This window comes from Anguilla rostrata, chromosome 2 (assembly GCF_018555375.3).
Source record: "Anguilla rostrata isolate EN2019 chromosome 2, ASM1855537v3, whole genome shotgun sequence".
Classification (NCBI taxonomy): domain Eukaryota; kingdom Metazoa; phylum Chordata; class Actinopteri; order Anguilliformes; family Anguillidae; genus Anguilla; species Anguilla rostrata.
Window position 1 is genome coordinate 56,038,254 of NC_057934.1, and position 18,859 is coordinate 56,057,112.

Genomic DNA, 18,859 nt, shown 5'->3' on the forward strand with positions numbered 1-18,859 from the left:
TGTGCGCGCGTGTGTGTGTGTGTGTGCATTCATAAAATGGAAAGAATCATGATTCAGACTGGTAGAACACTGCTGAAAGGTGACATTGTTTGATAATTGGCTGAAATGTACAGTAGTCTACAAGTTCCAACAGGCAAATTTCCCAGAAAATGGCCTGCATTCAATCATTGTTTACCCTTAACTTTTGAACAAAGTCCTTAACAATCAAATTATTATTTTTTTTTAAAGGTAGTTTTATTTACAAACACACTTTGGTGACTTGCAGATCGTTTTCCAAGCTGTGAAAGTAATTAAATTACTCTTAATTGTGAGTCAGTTAAGCACAAATGTTAATTGAATCGAAGCCAAAAGAGCAAGCAGAGTATATCCTCACACTGATATTAAAATTAAAGTGCTTTCACCCATGCATGCTGTATTCAGGCTTTGTATTTCCCATACCCATCTCTCAATATTTTCTTTCAAGAAATCAATGTTCATTCAAAACTTAATCTGTTGTTCCTTGCTTTTATGATAGTAGGAATAATCTTTTGTCTAAATAACTAAGAACATAAGCATTTGAAATTCTTTCTTGGTTTCACTATTCACAATCAGACAAGTCGAACCATCTAACCATCAAACTATGAATGCATTACTGCTCTTCTTTCTGCTGAATAAATTACATTTATAAATCATGTTGCTGTTAGATGGCATACACTCAGTTTCAACTAAGAGTTTTGAGCATTTAAATAAAAAAATAAATTGCTTAACTATTTCAGGACACTCATCTGTACATGTCGGAAATTATAAAGAGCAGGCTTTTTGCCGGACTCATAAATCAAGCAGCCATTCATTGCTCTAGATTTATAGAGGCGGTATGTCATGCGCTGAAGTCAAAACATGAAGAAAAAAAGTTGTTGAAGGAAATGGAAACTTCACCAGTTCAAAATGTATTGCAGACATATGAACTGTATAAAACAACCTTATCTCACAGCTAGAGATTTTACCTTCAGAGAATTGGTGATCCCAAAATCATCCGATCTTAACTGATGATTGATATTATGCATATCACATAATGGTCTTAATCTATCCCTCAGAAGTCTTTTTCTCAACATTTAGGAAAGGATGGAACATGTCCAAAAATGATCTTTTTCAACTTGGTGCAATGGTGAAACCCAAGATCTTGATTTGTAATTATAAATTAATTTAAAAATGCCACTATATTATACAATTTTATTAAAATATTAAGCTCATCTTTGAAAAGACATATCGATCCAGCTAACTTGCTAGATCATAACAATTATTGAAAACATAGCAATTATTAAAAACATAACAATTAGTCTGGTGTATAGCATGAATCCCTTTACTTGCCCTTTATTTATTTTACATTTGGTACTTAGCAAACTAATCAGTAGAGTGGTTATTCATGAAGAGTGTGCTCCAAAGTATCACTGCCATGCTAAGTAGCTTGTTATCTTATAATAAAATACCTGTACCTTTCACTGGGAACGTTAGCTTGTTCGCAGGCTAACTAAATTGATTTCCATCTCAATCTCTCTGTAGCTACCTAGTTGTAGCAAACTGTCTTTGCCTGAATGTGCTAGAAATTGTCCCATAGAAATTAATTCTGTGTAGCATCCAAAATAAAATGTATTCTGTTTTTAAAGAACACATTTTAGTTTACTTAATTTATCTAGCTATCTAGCTACCTGGCCAAGCCTGACCTACAAACATTTGTTTAGTTTTTGGCTTTGTGATAGGCCCAATATGCCACACGCCATTTCTAGATGAGAAATCTTACATTTGCGTAGTATATGCTATATTTATTAAGATCAGAATGGGTTAGATTAAATAAACTTTGAGGTCAGAAGTTACATTATATCTTAGGTTATATTAGATATTAAGGCAGTATGTGCAGTACATACCTTTAAGTTTTCTGCATACTTCTATTTTGTTCAGATATATTGATTGCAGGGGTTTTCCACTCCCTTCAAATGTTGCTTTCGCCCTACAGTGGTGCCCATTAACGGGCATGTGGACATGAAGACCAGCCTGACACCCCCCCTCATCACCCACACCGCTGCTACGCCCATGCCCGTACCCAAGATCTCGGCTGCAGGGGACCTGGCCCTGGGCTCGGAGTCCCGCAGGGGCAGCAACGTGTCGGTGGACCCCAGCTGCTATGATGTCAGGTCTCCGGTAGGTTCTGTCATGTTAGTCTGCCATTCTCCGTTGGGCTTTAAGGTAGCCAGTAGCCTGAGTCTCTTTCCTCTCATTTCTACACATTTCTTTTCCAAATCTGAGATCGGGTGCTGAACTTGTGGTTCCCTAGCTTCATGCTGAAGTCAAATCTTATGTCACATCCTGTCTGTCCCCTGTGTCCCTCCCCCAACCCCCCCAGACGAGTGCGCGCAGTTCCCCATACGCTCCCTGGAGCACGGCCAGCAGCTGGAACAGCCGGCGCTCCAGCTGGAACAGCCTGGGCAGGGCACCCAGCCTCAAGAGGCAGAAGCGGCAGTCTGGGGAGCGCCGCTCGCTGCTGTCGGGGGACGGCCAGTCCAGCTCCGACGAGGAGGGGGGCGGCGGGGGGGCCTCCGAGGGCGACGACGGCTCCCTCTCCAGGACGGACTCCCTGCACCACCCGCAGCACCGGCGCATGGAGTCCCTGGAGACCAAGAGCTCCTTCGACCTGCCGCCCGACACGCTCCAGGTGCCCTCCTACCTGTACCGCTCGGCCAGCATGCACAGCACCCGGCCCCCCAACCTCATCTCGGCCGAGCACCAGGACTGCAACGGCAAGACCTCCCCCACCACCACCCTGCCCCCGCAGCTGTCCCTGGATGACCCACACAATGAGGAGGACAACGGGGACGACGAGGTCAACATGGTGAGCAATGCAGGGAGAGAGCACAGTGGAGAACTCATCCCTGTATTTGTAAAATTTACCACTGAACCATGCAAAACACTTGCATTTATGCCATTGGCTTTATTCACTCGTCAGTCCCCCTTACCCACAGCAACTCAGTCAATTAATTTTCTAAATATTATCTGTTCATGCAGCTTATTTTTTTTGTTGTTGTTTTTTTTGAAGCAATTCGGTAAGTAATATACGAGAAACATTCAAGATGCAACCCCCACGTGGAATCTCCATCTGCAGCTATATTTTTAGATAACTGCTGTCTCTGCTGAATGAAACGCGATGGCTGAGCACAGGAAATGATTTTCCGCTCAGTTTCACGTGATTCTAACGCCCGGCTCCCCTCCTACAGAGTCGCAGGGCCAGGTTGATCAGGTGGTTCGAGAGGAGGCAACCGGAGTGGTGTCGCCAGAGGAACACCTGGTCCCTCTACCTGTTCCCTCCCCAGTCCAGGTGAGCTGTCCAGCGCCCCCTATGCCAGAGGGTGATGCTTTGCAGAGAGAAGCCCCCTACATGTGAGAGCGCAACGCCCCCACTGCATGCTGGGTCAGGGCTTCGGTGTCTCTGTGCGGTTTTGAAGTGCGTATCTCTTCACAGTAGGCTTTATTAAAGGGAATAAAGACAAGCCTTGCACATTACGGTCTGTCAGTGTTTGCAGCGAGGCACTTTACTACAGTAATTAAACTTCAAACAAGGACGCATCATCCTTCCCCACAATCTCCTGACGACGCAGCCTTCCGCTCTCTGTTTTCGTTCTCGCGGCGTTCGACTCTCTGTGCTGCTGCACTCAACCCGCGGAGGCTGAAGTTACCCCACAGGTGACCTCCGTGATGGCAACTATTTCAGAGTCCCTTTGAAGCATCTTTGGACAGACCTGTTCTGTACTCAGTTAGCTGCAAATGCTCACTGCGCTGTCTGTTAATGACATCACTCCGCCCATACCAGCTGGCTGTATCACTCAGTCCGCCACATCTGTACGTAAGTCTGTCATGTGGCAGCCCCGTGGGACAGCAGTTATATATAGTGATGGCACACGGCTGGGACAGGGGAGCAGGGAGAAGGGTATTCTGTAAGCTGCACGTGTGTAGCTTCTCCCCATTTCACCCCTCAGTGGAGAAGCTAACGGACTCCAACCCTGCCGAAAATGTTGGCATGACAACACGCTTGAATATCGCTGCTCTCTTCCTCTGTCTTGCATAGCTCCTAGATCCTGAATATTAATACTTTAGTATGAGGAATGTTATGCTGTCATATTTCTACTGTACAGTAGCCCTTCTTAATGTTGATAATCTTGTCAAAACTCTTGTTTTAAGAGTTTGTGAGTAGTGTATGCCCTATGTGTCATATATGAGATTATAATAATGCATTTCATAATTTAACATATTACTTTTATCCTATTATGCATTTTTTTAAAATCTATAATGTATACTATAGTGTATTCTATAATGCATTTTCCTTAATAATTCAACTGTGTGTCATAATACTGACAGTGATGTGGATATCCGGCAGGTTTCGTATAACGTGCAATAAGATCATCGGTCACAAGATGTTTGATCACGTTGTGTTGATCATCATCTTCCTCAACTGCATCACCATTGCCATGGAGAGGCCCAGGATCGATCCTACCAGCGCTGTGAGTTCTAATCCGTAGCAACCCTGTCAACACCTGATCTGCTTATCTACATGCATTTCTTAAAGGAGCTTAAAGCTTTATTATTCTGTGTAAACACATGTCACAGCTAAGCTCCTGTTGTCAGATGATACCATGGTCAGAGCATCACTAGATCACATGGTACTCCCCTCTCACTTAACAACTTGACGTTAAACTCTGACCCTGCTGTTTTACAATCCTGAGTTACAAACACACTGAGTATGCGGTTTTGCATTAGAACCAAACTTATTTACACTGAGGTTGCATACAACTGAAGCACTTGCTGTGCCCTTTGACAAACACAGGTTTTCACCGATTCAATGTTGAGTGTCATTGAATCCTGACTGTGCTGGTGATATACTGAATAAATGTATCATGATGCATAATTGGCCATAATGTTGGCCGAAAAGGTAGGGTTTCAGTCAGCAGGATATTCCCTAAACTATTGCAACACCTGTAGTCAAGTGAACACGTGGTCAAATGAACAGCCGTAGTCGAGGGAACACCTGTAGTCAAATGAACACCTGTAATCAAATGAATGCCTGTAGTCGAATGAGCACCTGTAGTCGAGTGAACACCTGTAGTCGAGTGAACACCTGTAGTCGAGTGAACACCTGTAGTCGAGTGAACAGCCGTTGTCGAGGGAACACCTGTGGTCAAATGAACACCTGTAGTCGGGGTGAACACCTGTGTTCGAATGAACACCTGTAATCAAGTGAACGCCTGTAGTCGAACGAACACCTGTAGTTGACTGAACACCTGTAATCGAGTGAACAGCCGTTGTCGAGGGAACACTTGTGGTCTTCCTGCGCCAGCTGTGCAAGTTGTGCATTTCTCTGACAGAATGGTTACAGAGCTCAGCGGGTGCATTCTGTGTTTTCTTTTCCTCTTTTTGTTTATGAATTTCCCCTTGAAAAAGTAAGTCAACAAGTATTAGTATTCAGCCTAATCAAGATAAGCTCATGATATATTAGGTACTCAATTATTTAATAGGTATAGGGTTCAAACCAATTAATTAAACATTTAATTAAGTTTAATCATTTGAGATAGCCTTTCATTTTTCAAGTGGCATGTATTTAACCAGTATGAATTGAATCAACGCCTTTTTTTGTGAAAATAAGTGCATCTTCAATAATACATTATAATGCCATCTCAAAGGACTTTTCAGTCTATAGATGTCAAATACAAATTAGTATTACATAAATAACTCATTCAAACCTCATTAATAACACTTTGCCAATAAGTGAAGTGGCTCCACAGGACCAAAGACTGGGAATCAATGCATGATGCAAAGCACTTGTTCATGCAGTACATTTACCCTAGCATTTTAGCATTATTAACATTGTTTTTGCCATATCAGTGTGTAACGGCGTGTATCTCCATTTAGCCGTAGAAGGGAATAACGAGGCAGTGTAAACTGAAAAAAGCCCATTTAATGTTTTAAATAAAAACCAGGTATGGGCAGCCCTTTTCCTTTCACGCCCCCTCTATTGTGGTATTCACGGATTTCGCTAAGTAGGCAAATACAAAAGCACATTGAGCACTCAACATAGTGAACTGTCATTAGGTCTCGCTTGTGCCTAGTTTGGAACAAAAACTTGCTGTAACAAACCCCAGGTGTGGCACAGCTGTTTCCGGCTGTGTTATTCTCCTGGGCACTTTTCCAGCAACATTGATGGTTTGAATTTATTTTCAAAATACGTAAATGCCCTTGCTGAAAATGTAACTTAAAGGAGATATCTTAAAATTACCACAGTTTGATTTTCTTGTTGAGAGAACATTTCTCCATTTCATCCCATGGAGTTTTTAGCTTTGTGTCCTCTTTTAGCGTGCAGGAAATAATTGAATCATAATAAGGACCGCATTAGACTAACTAAATAGAAAAAAAAGATATTTAGCAAACCCTGATATCCTGGAGGTTTTGGAGAGGGTTTTTTTTTATTTTTTTATTTTTTTTTTAATTCTCAGACATCCAAAAATAAATAACTTCTAAAATGTATTTTGTTGAGCAAGCATGAAAAAAATCCTCTTTCATGTAAACAGAAAAATATAAACACACACATACACAGACATACACAAAAAAAACATGTGCATATTTTGTTCCACATTTTGTGGACTAGCTGTAATTTTCAGCTCACGTAATGAGGTGGTTATTGGAACAAGGCGGTTCAAGGAGAGGCTTTGAGCTGCTCTGCATCACAGAAGCTCTGTAGCGTGCAAAATGCTAATTGAATTCCGAGTGCAGATCTATGAGGTCCACTCTGCATTAACTTTATTTTCTACTGTAGCCCATTTAGGATTCATTTGGTTAATTGGTTGATGCTTTGCCTGGACACATGCCAGTGCTGTTCTTTCAGTGTGCTGATAAAAGCGTTTGTGTCGTGGTGGTGCATTTACAGGACACCTGACGATTTAAGAGTTCTGTCTGGCCTCCTCCGCTTTACCCCTTAGTTTGGCAAAAGTGCTTCAAATACTTTATATTCAGCATGTTTGATTATTCCGCTTTCACAAACAAATGAAGAAGTTGTATAATATTTTGCAAAAAAAGTTATATTTAGTTTTTATATTTAGATTTTTTTTTTAAATTGGTGCAATTGCTTTGTTTGTTTTCTGAGACTGGAATCACTGTTAACAGTCTGTTTGGAAAATCAGAGTGAGTAAAGATGAAGGCATTTTCCCCCACTCATAAGCAAGTAGAGCAGAGGGCCTTGAGCGTGTTTGATTCCAGCTTTTATCTACCCACACAGGGCAAAGGGTCAACAGAGTCTCAGTTGTTTGTGAAAACAACCCCCCCTGCGGTACCCCCAGCGTGCTCAGGCTCGTGCGAGAGCGGGTGTAGCATTCGGCTTATCGCCGCGGGGCAGGTTCAGTCTCAGGTATTTAAATGGCTAGCCGGCGCCCTGAACGATTAGCCATGGGGCCTTGACGATATTAGAACTTGTGTGATTTTGGGCAGCCGTCGCCACCGCCCATCCGCCTGTTCCGTGACTCGTAAGGTGTCCCCAGAGCGTCGCAAGAGGCGTTTGAGCGCCGAAAGGAAGCAAGGATCCTTCACTCCACTAAAACGCGCTCGCTAAGAGTCTGCTCCCCGCGCCATAACACGGGAAATTAGGTTTTGCCGACGCCCACGCAGGACGATGCGGCAGCGCCCGTTGATCAGGTGCCTGTTTGACGGCGCCGTTTGGCTGGGCACAGGGGTATCTGTATTCTGCGGATGACAGAGCGTTATATGCTTTACGCCCCTGCTTCGCCCTTCACATCGACTCACGCTCATTCATCCTCCCCGAGTTTGCACAGGGGAGGGGAAGTGAAAGCCAGCATAGAGAGTTAAATGGAAACGGATCAGGAAACAAATTCGCCAAAGCCTTTCCCCACTCGGCTGAGTTTTATTTATTTTTATTTTTTTCTGCTCAGGCAGTGCCAGTTTTTTAAAAGTGATGGAAAAGAAGACCTAAAGGCTCATTTGTACAGTGTGCAATTATTTCCTTCAAACAAATTCTGTTTGAAGATTTGTTTTTGACTTTATTTTCCATGGGATTAAGCCACGTAATCCCCTTTTACCACGCGTGTTCCCTGGGTCCACCGGGTGTGTGACTCTCCCTCAAAAGGCAAATTATGTTTTTCACACTGTGAAGAGAAATGCTCCTGGCCTTCAATTAATTTTTCAATATTATTATCTGCGCATTTACATGCATGGGCTTTGTGTGTGTGTGTGTGTGTGTGTACATTTTTTATAAAGGTCTTTCTGTGCAGCTTTTATAAGCTATTAGATGGGCGATGGAGGTTGAATTGTCGCAACAAATGATTTTGACGTCTGTCCTGCCATCACAGAGCAGGCCAGTTTCCTGAACTGTCTTCACTGGGGTGCTGGCCAATATGTCAGTGATTCCTGCAGAGCATCACTCCGCTGCAATATTTTCATTCTCGTGTCCGAAGGAATTTGTCAACCGCAAGACTGCATTCATTTTTATATTCTTTTTTTCAGCAGTTCTATTAGCATGGTTTCTTTCTCACGATGGTTCCTCTATTCCTGGTCAATGTGCTGATGTGATTTCCCTGCCCCGGCTCACTCTTTCAACCAGGAAGGGCCATTTAGAGTGAGACTACTGTCTGCAGAGCTCCAAAAACTGTCAGCAACCTGCTCATCACCCCCCACCCCCAACAACGAGGGAAAGAAACAGAATTCCCTTTCCATTAGACCTAAGAGCTTTAGGCACCCAAAGCTCTCAGCTGCTGTAATACAGTATTTATTTTGACAGATGGCCTTATTCATAACTTTCGCTTTATATTAGTTATGTGTTCGCATTAACAGACGCAGTGTGGCTTGTGGGATTCAAACATACAACATTCTGGCTACACTGCGTCATGGTAAATTTGGTGTCACTTGCGCCTGATAATTGTGCATTTAGTGCAGTGTTATCTGCTATCCATACTTTATGTACAGATTCTATTTTCAGTCCAGCAATGAGTTAGTCATTTATTCATATTCATTACATTACATTACAGGCATTTGGCAGACGCTCTTATCCAGAGCGACGTACAACAAAGTGTATAACCATAACCAGGAACAAGTATGACGAAACCCCTAGAGAGAAGTACCGGTCCAAGTGCAGGGAACAACCGCATAGTTCAACTATTCATATCTTTGGGAGTAACACGTGTTGTATTAGCACACGTACCACAGCAGACATGACTGAATGGTGTCAGTTTGCGTTGAATGTTTTTTTGGCTCATGCTCGTGATGTCACTCTGAATGTTCCCAGATGGGAGTGCTTTGCAGGCATCCACCAGCCGCTCCCGCTGCGTAAGAGGAGGTCATGGGAACGACGGCACTCGGGGCCTGTAACCCAGACAAAGGAGAGGCAGGATAAATAAGCAGGAAGCACAGTGTTCCCCACATTCCTCCCTGTGCCGCTTGTGTTTCCCTTAGTCATTGTTTAAAATACAGCACAGTTTCTCATCCCTGTTTGACAGAGTCCTAGCTGCCGCTTGCAAAACCTTTCAGCCACATTTCATCTGCGTGGAGAAGGTGTCCAGGGACGTCTAGCTGCTGCAGCTATTGTAGGTTCAGTTGAGTCCTCTTGGGTTTTCATAAACTTGCACGGCCTGTCTGGTCGGCTTTTCTGCGGATTTATTCATTTATGCACTCATCTGCAATCTTATCTCGGCGGTGCTTGCCCCATAGGGGCCTGTAAATGCAGCCAGAAAGCGGTGCGGTGTGATAATGTCTGGGAGTCAAGCACCGTGGGGGAACGCTACCTCGCACATCCACATTTGAGCAGGGTGGTTCCCCTCGCGTAAGGTCAGTTCAGATGGCGAGTAGCTGATGAGTGGTAGTGCGGTGATAGAGAGATATTTAAAAAAGAAAGAGCGAGAGCTGGCCAATCCCTAGTGACCTTCTTCAGGGATATGCTTGTCTGGAGGCATGGATGGTTAATAAGCCGGTGAGAGCTGGGCCTGGGGCTGAACTGTAATTCTGTTAAAAAATGGAGGAGTTTCACATACGACTATAACTGGAGATAATGGCAGTAGTGGAATGGCAGTTGGTAGCATATAGAGTGAGTAAACCGCCATGAAGACCAAGGATCATTCAGCTGGTTGTGTCGGTAGGTTTTTGTTGCAGGTTTTTGGAGTTATGCAGAGCGGTTTGGGAAAATTACTCTTTGTATTGACCCATCAGAGAATATTATGAGAGGAGGGGAAGAGGTATCAGAGCCTCTCATGACGTGTCAAGTGATTCTTGTGTCTCAGTGACATATACAGGATGTGTGTGTGTGTGTGTGTGGGTGGGTGGGTGTGTGTCCCAGATGTCAGACCACTTGAGGTTCTAATTTATTAGGGTAGACCTTGGATGCCTGTAAATGCAGTTCATAGATTTGCTTTTGTTTTTTTTGGTTGAAACTGGCACAGTGGTGCCTCAAAAGTGTGCTCCCATTTTTCACTGAACCTGCTGTATGTGTGCATATTTGTGTGTGCTGTCAGTCTTTGCGAACTTTCTGTCAATCTTATCTTTTCAGGAGACACTATGTGATGTCCTCTCCACACTCAGCAGGCTAACCTGAATGCATTCTTCCCCTCACGCTGACTCACCAGTCACTTCCACTTCTTGTCTGGCTCTCTCCACAGGAGCGCATCTTTCTGACCGTGTCCAACTATATCTTCACCTCCATCTTTGTGGCCGAGATGACAGTAAAGGTAGGCGAGGGCAGTGTCATTTGGGCTCAGCGGGGCTGCGATTCGCGGCTGACAGGGGGTAAATGCACTCTGGGATGGTCTGCTCCGCTTCCTGCTCATTTGTCTCTTCAGTTTGAACGGGCCTGAGGGCTTAGTGCCTACGCTGAATTCAGGTCAGTTTGAATCATTTCCCTCCTGGCAGTTTGCTGAGAGCCCCCTTCACTGCAGACCTCCGGGAGCTGATCCCAGACCTGTGCCGAGAGCAGGCAGGGTAGAGGCTGTGCATTCTGCTCTAGCGCCCTAAGCAGCACAGCTGCCCTCTCTGCAGCTGCACACCTCCAAGGCTGAGGTCTCCAGAGGGGTTACGCTCCGCCCCCTACATACAGTCACGGCTTCAGAAGCAACATTTTTAAAAAATCTGGCTTGTGACTGCATTTAGTTGCTTCGTAGAATTGGAATGACAGAAAATTATCAGAGTATAAATAAACTAAAAATAATTTATTATTGTTGTTGTTTTTTGACCTCCAAGCCACTCCCACTGCAGAAACCTTTTTTAAGATTCAGAGACGTTCACTGGCAAGCATAGTGAGAAGTTGTATTTTGACTTTCAACAATGCGCACGTTAATATTCCTAAGTGGAGGACTGTCTGCCAGAAATTCAAATCCTTTCAGTCTGAATTGAGATAAATGTTTTCAGCATGTCTGAGGAAGATGGAAAAGTTCAAAAGTGTCAGTCAGTGAGGTCTGGGGTTCTATTCTGGGCTACTGTATGCCTGGTCACACCTACTCAAGGGTTTCAAATGAAAATCATGCTGGAGGATAATATGATTCAGAGGAGGTTAATTAACTGAAATTGAGAAAAACTTTGCCCGTGGAACGAGACAATGGGGCAGAGGAAAACCAGGGCAGGTTTCCTGAATTGTCAAAGTTCATTAGTGCCAGGATCATTTCATTTGATCTTTAATGCAAATTCACTGGCGAAATCATTATTTACTTCCCCTGGATCTGACTGCTTGTCACTGCTGCGCATGCAAATTGTGCTACTGTATGTGCCCTGCAGGTGGCGGCTCTCGGCATGTGCTTCGGTGACAAGGCCTACCTGAAGAGCAGCTGGAACATCCTGGACGGCATGCTGGTGATGATCTCCGTTATCGACATCCTGGTGTCCATGATCTCCAACAGCGGCACCAAGATCCTGGGCATGCTCCGTGTGCTGCGGCTCCTCAGGACCCTGCGGCCCCTCAGGTATCGCGTCCTGAGCCTTGGCCTCTATCGCCCCCTGTCTGCTGGGATGGGTCACAACATTATGCCGTTTACATTTACTGATTTCACCCTGTTCATTTACCAGACAGAGGGATCTCTATCCAGAAGGACTTGCGTCCAATAAGGCTAGCCTTAACAGGTCTTGTCTGGGACGCAACCAAAGCAAAGTGCTATTTGTGAAACAATGGCTATGATGAACACATTGTCACACATAATATTATGAAGTGTGTGGGGGTGGTACAGACACAAGGGTATTGAGTCAGCCAGCATAGTGCCCACTGTTATTATGGTTGTGCAGCCTTATGAATTTGTGTTCTGTACTGGTACACAGCCTGTGAAGCGGTCTGCTACATTTCCTTTAAGGCAGCTGTATTTGTATCTTGAGACACTGGTGAGGCTGTTGTCATCACGCTTTGCAGATACACTTCACACACCCACCTACCCACAGAGTAGCACAGATGCACCGAAAGCTGTGGTATACCTGCCCCATATGCCCATCATTCAGGCGTGCCAGGCAGTCTATGGAGGTGCTGTCACGCCAGGCTCGCGTGAGCAGCTGTGCATGTTATGTTGGTTTTATGATGGTATGGTCATGTGATGCTGATTGTGACATGAACGCACGCTGAAGCCTTTGTGAATATTTAGCGAGCTGAGTTTGGCGACCCTCAGCTTGCACAGTCGTGCAGAAAGGACGGTGTAGAACCATTCCCCAGGTGGAGTTTTTTATTTATTTTTATTTCTCAGAGGATTCCCTGTTTCTCCACATAATCTGTGTGATCCAACGTGCCTGTGTCTCCCCCTCCCCCTCCTCCCCCCTCCCCCCTCACATTTCTTCCTTCCCAGACATGCACCTCTCATGACAGTGCGTGCCCTGAAATATTCATAGTGCGTGGAGGAGAAACAAGAGAATCAAATATTCATTTATCATGCATGATTTGCCTACTAAACACTCCACGTGCTCGCAGATGCTCCCAGGTTTCCCCCTGCCCTTTGCTGGCACTGACCTGCAGTCTGAAATGGAGGCAAAATCCAAATCGCCATCACAGCTGCAGGCGTGCTTCGCCCACACAGGAAGATTTGACTTTGCTACTGATCTTAAAATAAACAAGACTTAAAGGGCATCGGCGTGATGTAACTCCCCGAAATGAACAATGCGTAATATTTTAACTGGAAAATGTCCTCTCTATCCCACAGTCATACAGAGAACACACGTCTTTACTGCCCTGAGTATTTTATGAGACGTGAGGGCTTTGGTGTATTAGTGGCAATTTGATCTTAGCTTGGCAGTATTTTCCGCTGTAGGGGCAATAATGGGTTTTTCAGTGGCAGTGCTGTTCTGCCCATGCACAGAGATGATTAGCAAAGCCAAGAGCGTAACTGGACAGTGACCGACATGCTCATTAAAATTATGGAAGAAAAAAAATAACTAAGCATTTTTTTGAGACTACATGGAGTAATTTAAAATTGTAAGCAGCTTCATCAGCCTAGAGAAATGCAGGGCTACGCATACAGGAATACCTTGTAAAGAGGGAATTATGAGAGATTAAACATTTTAATATATGTATGTATCTGTTTTTCTATTAGCAGCAGAAAGTTTCCACAGGTTTGTAAAACTCCTGATGTAAGCGGTGCTGCTGAACTCCTTATCTATCTGAAAATTGCCAAATGATATTAAAAATGAATGCATTATCTCATTCCAGAGGTTCAAAGAAAAGGACTATTGTATATTTGTTTATTTTGAGCAGGGTGAATTTCTGGGATGTCCAAGTTACAGTAGAGATTAACCTACAGTACATATAGCTCAATTGCAGGTAAAATACTGTAAATGCCTGGCATTTGTCTGAAAAGTACAGTCAACACTCAGCTAGTATGGCAAGGAATATGAACAATTTATTGGTTTGGTAAGACCTTGGTAATTAAACTCAAACTTAGAATACATGACAGAGTGCCACTGATAAGGCTATTAAAATAGAAAGCTGTTAAATAGAACACTTAGTGACTAAGTTCCAGTGAATGAGGAGATCTCAAGTATTATATTCCTTGAATAAGGAAGAAAATAATTGAATATGGCATGAGAGGGAAACGCCCTAATGAAGAGTGAAGCTGCTTATATGTTACAAATGAAATAATTTAATCCAAGCCATCCAGTAGGTGTATGTCTTCAGTAAAGGGCTTTGTATTTCATACGGTAAACATATGAGGTGCAGTTGAAATGAAAAGAAACTGAATGATATATTTTTTAAAAGCTTAGCCTCAGCTAGAGCTGAAGCTGAAAGGGCTGTTGTGTGAGTGTGGGTGATTGTGTGTGTGTGTGTGTGTGTGTTGGACCTGAGTTGAATTAATACTGGGCCTGTTACTGTGTGTCTGTGTACAGGAGTGTGTGCAGGAGTGGAGGGGGGGGGGTGCATGTGTGCATGCACTGCCTCATTATGAATATTAATGGTCCCATTACAGCTTGAGCAGGAAGGAGTCACTGTGTGTTTTCGTATGCTGACACAGTGATTTATCAGATTGGTTGGGAGCTGGACACACACGCCTGTGTTAATTCATCACCGCTGTGAAACCCAGGTTGAGTCTTACTGTCACAGCCTAAATGCAGTGTGAGCTCAGTAAAATTCAAGTACAAAGAAAAAATGTGAAAACTGACCTATTTTTTCATCAGCCTGTCAGATCTGTCAGGACCTTTTTCTGTTACCTTTTGATTCTTTATTTGTATGATTTCCAGTGTAGCAAATAACCTCCTACCTCCTTTAAGATACTGCATAACCTGGTTTTCAATGTGGATTGCTTTTCATTGTTGACAAATGCATACCTTGTGATTCATGACTTAAAAAAATTATTATTCTGTTGCTGTTGCTTCCAGGGTGCCATATGAAACAATCTGTGTTTAAGCCCAGAAGCTACATTGAAACAGTTAGCAAGCAGTAGCTAATGGTTTGCCCCTTCTTGATTAATGAGTTAATGGTTGGTTAATGGTTCATTTTGTTCATTTTAGTTAATGTCCCAGCTGTTGTACAATACTTCCAGATGATATCACATAAACTGTAGCTGTTACTCAGACCATCACGATAGCCATGTCGTTCAGCCTAATTACATTTTGATTAAGCTAATATGCAATAAAGAAACTTCTTTCGCAGGTAACTTCTTCATGGTGCGCCACTAGCTGAGTGAAGAGACTGGAGCACTCAGTTGTCTAGACAGAATTTATGGCATGGGGCTCATTTGAGTATCTTGGTTTTTCATCTTTGTCTGCATAGGTAACGCTCAACTGACCACTGAGCCAAACTGAGCCTTAAAACCTGTATCGTCTATAACTATAGTCATTTCATCGGCTCTAGAATACCTTAGCCTGACCTGTGCTGTGCATTAAACTGTATAAATAAGTAAACAACTAAATAAATAATTATACAGATGCATCATACTGTACTGTTAACTACCAGAACATTTATTTAGCATATTGTAGCTACTGTAATGCTGTGCATTGAACACTGCCATAGAGTATTGATTAGGAAAACTATTGCAACCATTATACTCTGATTATTACTATGCAGGTTTGCTGAATGCTGCAAAAAGTGCTGTCACATACAAAAATGTTTCCCAAAAAAGCTGTAATCCTGTAGTATATTTTGTAGCTTTATCCTGAAGGCAGGTATTTTCCAACTGTCAAAGAGCCAGGAGTAGGGAGCTTGAATTGAATTAATTTGGCAATGTAGTCATTTAGTGCCCCCTGTTGCCCCCTGCCAAGATGTATTTGAACTCCTCTTGTACAACAGATGGTGTGTATAGCCAGTAGCCATATAACCATGTCCATGTTGGCCCATGTTAATTCGGTCATTAATTATGAACAAATCCATTTGTTTCGGGTTAACTAATGTAGCTCAGAAATGGCCAGAAATGTGTGCTTGTATATACAGTGTTGCGTAGAGAACAATATCATAAAAAGAGATGCAGATGAGCTATTCATGAGGACATAAGCACCTGCTTATTTCCATTTCTGAGTGCTGCTTATGTATTGTGTGTCCCTGCGTGTGTTTGTGTGTGTCTGTGTGTGTGCTTTCATGTGTGCGTTCATGTGTAAATGTGTTTGTGTGTGGATATTTATCTGTGACCACCTAGTGTGTGTTTATTTATGTTCACAAGTCTGTGAGCATGTACTGTACACATATATGGGATCGTGTGTTTGTTCATGTGTGCTGGTATGTGTCTGTGTGCGTGCATATATTGCCTGAGTGAGCTTGTGTGCATGTGTGTGTGTTTGCATGTGTGTGTGTGTGTGTGTGTGTGTGTGTGCGTGCGTGTGTATGTATGTGTGCGTGTCTGCGGGTGTGTGTGTGTGTGTGTGCACTCCCTCTGTTGAGGCTTGATTAATCACTTCAGTGGGCTGCAGGTTTGTAGCTCCTCAGATCCTAGCAGAGAGGAGAGCAGCTCAGCTGGAGAGTTCCCCTCCTTGCCGCCTGGTTACAAGAGTCATTTAATTACAGCCAGGATGAATATGTGCCTCTCTGCACTGGGAGCAAGCACATTTCTTAATGCCCTACTTCTTATGTTTTTTTTGTTTTTGTTCTTTTTCTTGGGGGAGACGAGTTAGGGGGAGAGGGTGTTGGTAGGGGCGATAAAGGATAGAGGCAGAAAAAGGAATAAACGCAGGTTCAAAGTTGACAACACAAAAGTTTGTTCAATCAATACTAAAGTAAAAAACACTGAGTGATGCTATATACTATTTATTAATGTATGAATATTCTGTCTTTTTATTTCTCACAAGTGCTTGTACATCCTCCAAAACCACAGTTGTGAACCTAAATGCAGGCCGGGGGGTGGGAGGTGGGTTGGGGGAGTAGGGATGAGGGGGAAAGGGTGGGGCGTCCAGAGAAAGTGAATGTGAACCAGGGTAGGTATGTGTATTAGTAGAATAATAGAATAATTGTGCCTGTGATTGTGTCTAAATGTGTGTAGCAAGAAACCCTCCATGACTGTGTTAGTATGAATCGATATGCTGTACTTCAAGGGTCCGCATTCAATTCCTGCAATTAATACTTAATTAATTAATTAATTAATTAATTAATTCTAAATAATACCATCACCAGGTGTATGGAGCGTCTGCTTGTAGAAGTGCTGGATGGCTTTTAATTTGTCTGTGACCTGACAGTTAAGATTCGGGCATAATTGTTAACTTCCTATTTAATTAAGGTTTCCAAGTAATTTTCACTATGAAAGAACATTTTTTGAATAATTGATTTAGGAGGGTTTTGAATGTCCTATTTAATTTAAACTCAGTCTGAAAGTGTGAAAATGCCCTAAAACAAAAGCTGGAAAGATTTTGGGCGTTGAAAAATGAAAGAAATCATGAAGAAAATTAAAGGGAAGGTTTTTATGATGCTCCCTAAGTGTAAGTACTCCTAAAGGAGGAATTTAACAGCTGTGTCCAACCATAAACTGTAAGGTAACAGACAAACCTATTAAAGCCACAAATGCTGCAAACCTCACATCTATCCATTGCTCAGTTGCGGATGCGTGAAACTCAGATTAAATCTTATGACTTTTGAAAGTTACAACCCTGTCTCGATGCCCACACAGAAAGCCTCAGCCTACCAGCAAACTGCCCTAGCCCCTCAACAATACTGCCCTCTGTGGGTTAACCTTAAAATGAAACTGAAACTTTGTGAGTTTGGATGGTAGTAATGAGTCCCTTCTTTTATTCCACCCATCATTATTCAAGTGAAATAGCAGTCTGATGTCATCATAATACCCATAGGACAGTGCGTAAGTACAGATATAGCAGAGAACCAGTCTATGGGGGTTTAATACAATAAGGATTATACAAGAATGCATTGAGTCTCTGTGTGCGTGCGTGCGTGCGTGCGTGCGTGCGTGCGTGCGTGCGTGCGTGTGTGCATGCGTGCGTGCGTTTGTGTCTAACTGTGTGTTTCATGGATCCACCTCAGGGGTTGACAGCTCAGGTGCTGCACCCTGTGCCATGTTATTAATAATAAAGTGCCGTTGTCGCATAATCAGTTTAATTTAAAGCTGTCTTTCCCTACTGCAGAGCTTGGATGCTGGGGAGCATCTCACCTGCTTTACGGTTGACTAGACAGAGTGCTGCAGAAAAACAGGGTTTCCACAAATGATGTGAAGCAGCATCTCTGTGATAATTGCTCTGGTTTCTGACCTGTCGGAGTGTGCTCTCTGGGGGAGTGACTGAGTGGGATGGCATAGAAGAAGGGCCTAGCTGACAGGCTGACAGGGGAGGGGTGAGGAGCATCGGCCAGCACTGACCTCCCCTGACAGAGAGGAAATGGGAAGAAGGAGGAGGAGGAGTCGCAGGCTCCTCCATCCGGGTTTAGTCACGGCAACAACCCATCCCCTGATAGCTTGGTGACTGCCTTGAACACATCCAGCTTTAACACATTCTCCCTCTCTCTGTTTGGGTAGCCAGAAGGCACTTCTGAGCCTGATGATCACTGGTCACCCTAACCACAGACTAAAAATGCTTCCTTTTTTTGGACTTTTGTGCTTAAACATCTCCGCCATCCTATCCCAGGGTGATCAGCCGAGCTCCAGGCCTCAAGTTAGTGGTGGAGACCCTGATGTCCTCTCTGAAACCCATCGGGAACATTGTGGTCATCTGCTGTGCCTTTTTCATCATCTTTGGCATCCTGGGAGTGCAGGTGAGTGTATGCTAGCCCACCCTCTGCACCTCAGTCATCACATCAAATCAACATAAATTCCAAGTAGGAAGAAACAATTACAGCTTGTTTAGAGGGCACTACTAAGCGGATACCCTTTGGTTTAATGTATTCTTTACTTGAAATAAAGTCCCAGCAATATTTGTGATAGCAGGTTTTGCTCTAATTGAAGAGAGTGCAATTTCCGTTGGTTTC

The 18,859-nt window shown here is 43.4% G+C and overlaps 1 protein-coding gene across 10 annotated transcripts in view; it reads left to right on the forward strand.

Annotated features, from left to right (window-relative positions):
• The window catches only part of cacna1g (calcium channel, voltage-dependent, T type, alpha 1G subunit), a 108,737-nt gene that overhangs the window by 53,603 nt on the left and 36,275 nt on the right, over nucleotides 1-18,859 (forward strand). For all 10 annotated transcript variants that reach the window (XM_064323243.1, XM_064323244.1, XM_064323246.1 and 7 more), the window contains 7 exons: nucleotides 1,991-2,175; nucleotides 2,378-2,863; nucleotides 3,246-3,346; nucleotides 4,403-4,526; nucleotides 10,671-10,739; nucleotides 11,779-11,963; nucleotides 18,520-18,646. In XM_064323243.1, coding sequence (XP_064179313.1) covers nucleotides 1,991-2,175; nucleotides 2,378-2,863; nucleotides 3,246-3,346; nucleotides 4,403-4,526; nucleotides 10,671-10,739; nucleotides 11,779-11,963; nucleotides 18,520-18,646 — 1,277 coding nt within the window. The remainder of the gene's footprint in view (nucleotides 1-1,990; nucleotides 2,176-2,377; nucleotides 2,864-3,245; nucleotides 3,347-4,402; nucleotides 4,527-10,670; nucleotides 10,740-11,778; nucleotides 11,964-18,519; nucleotides 18,647-18,859) is intronic.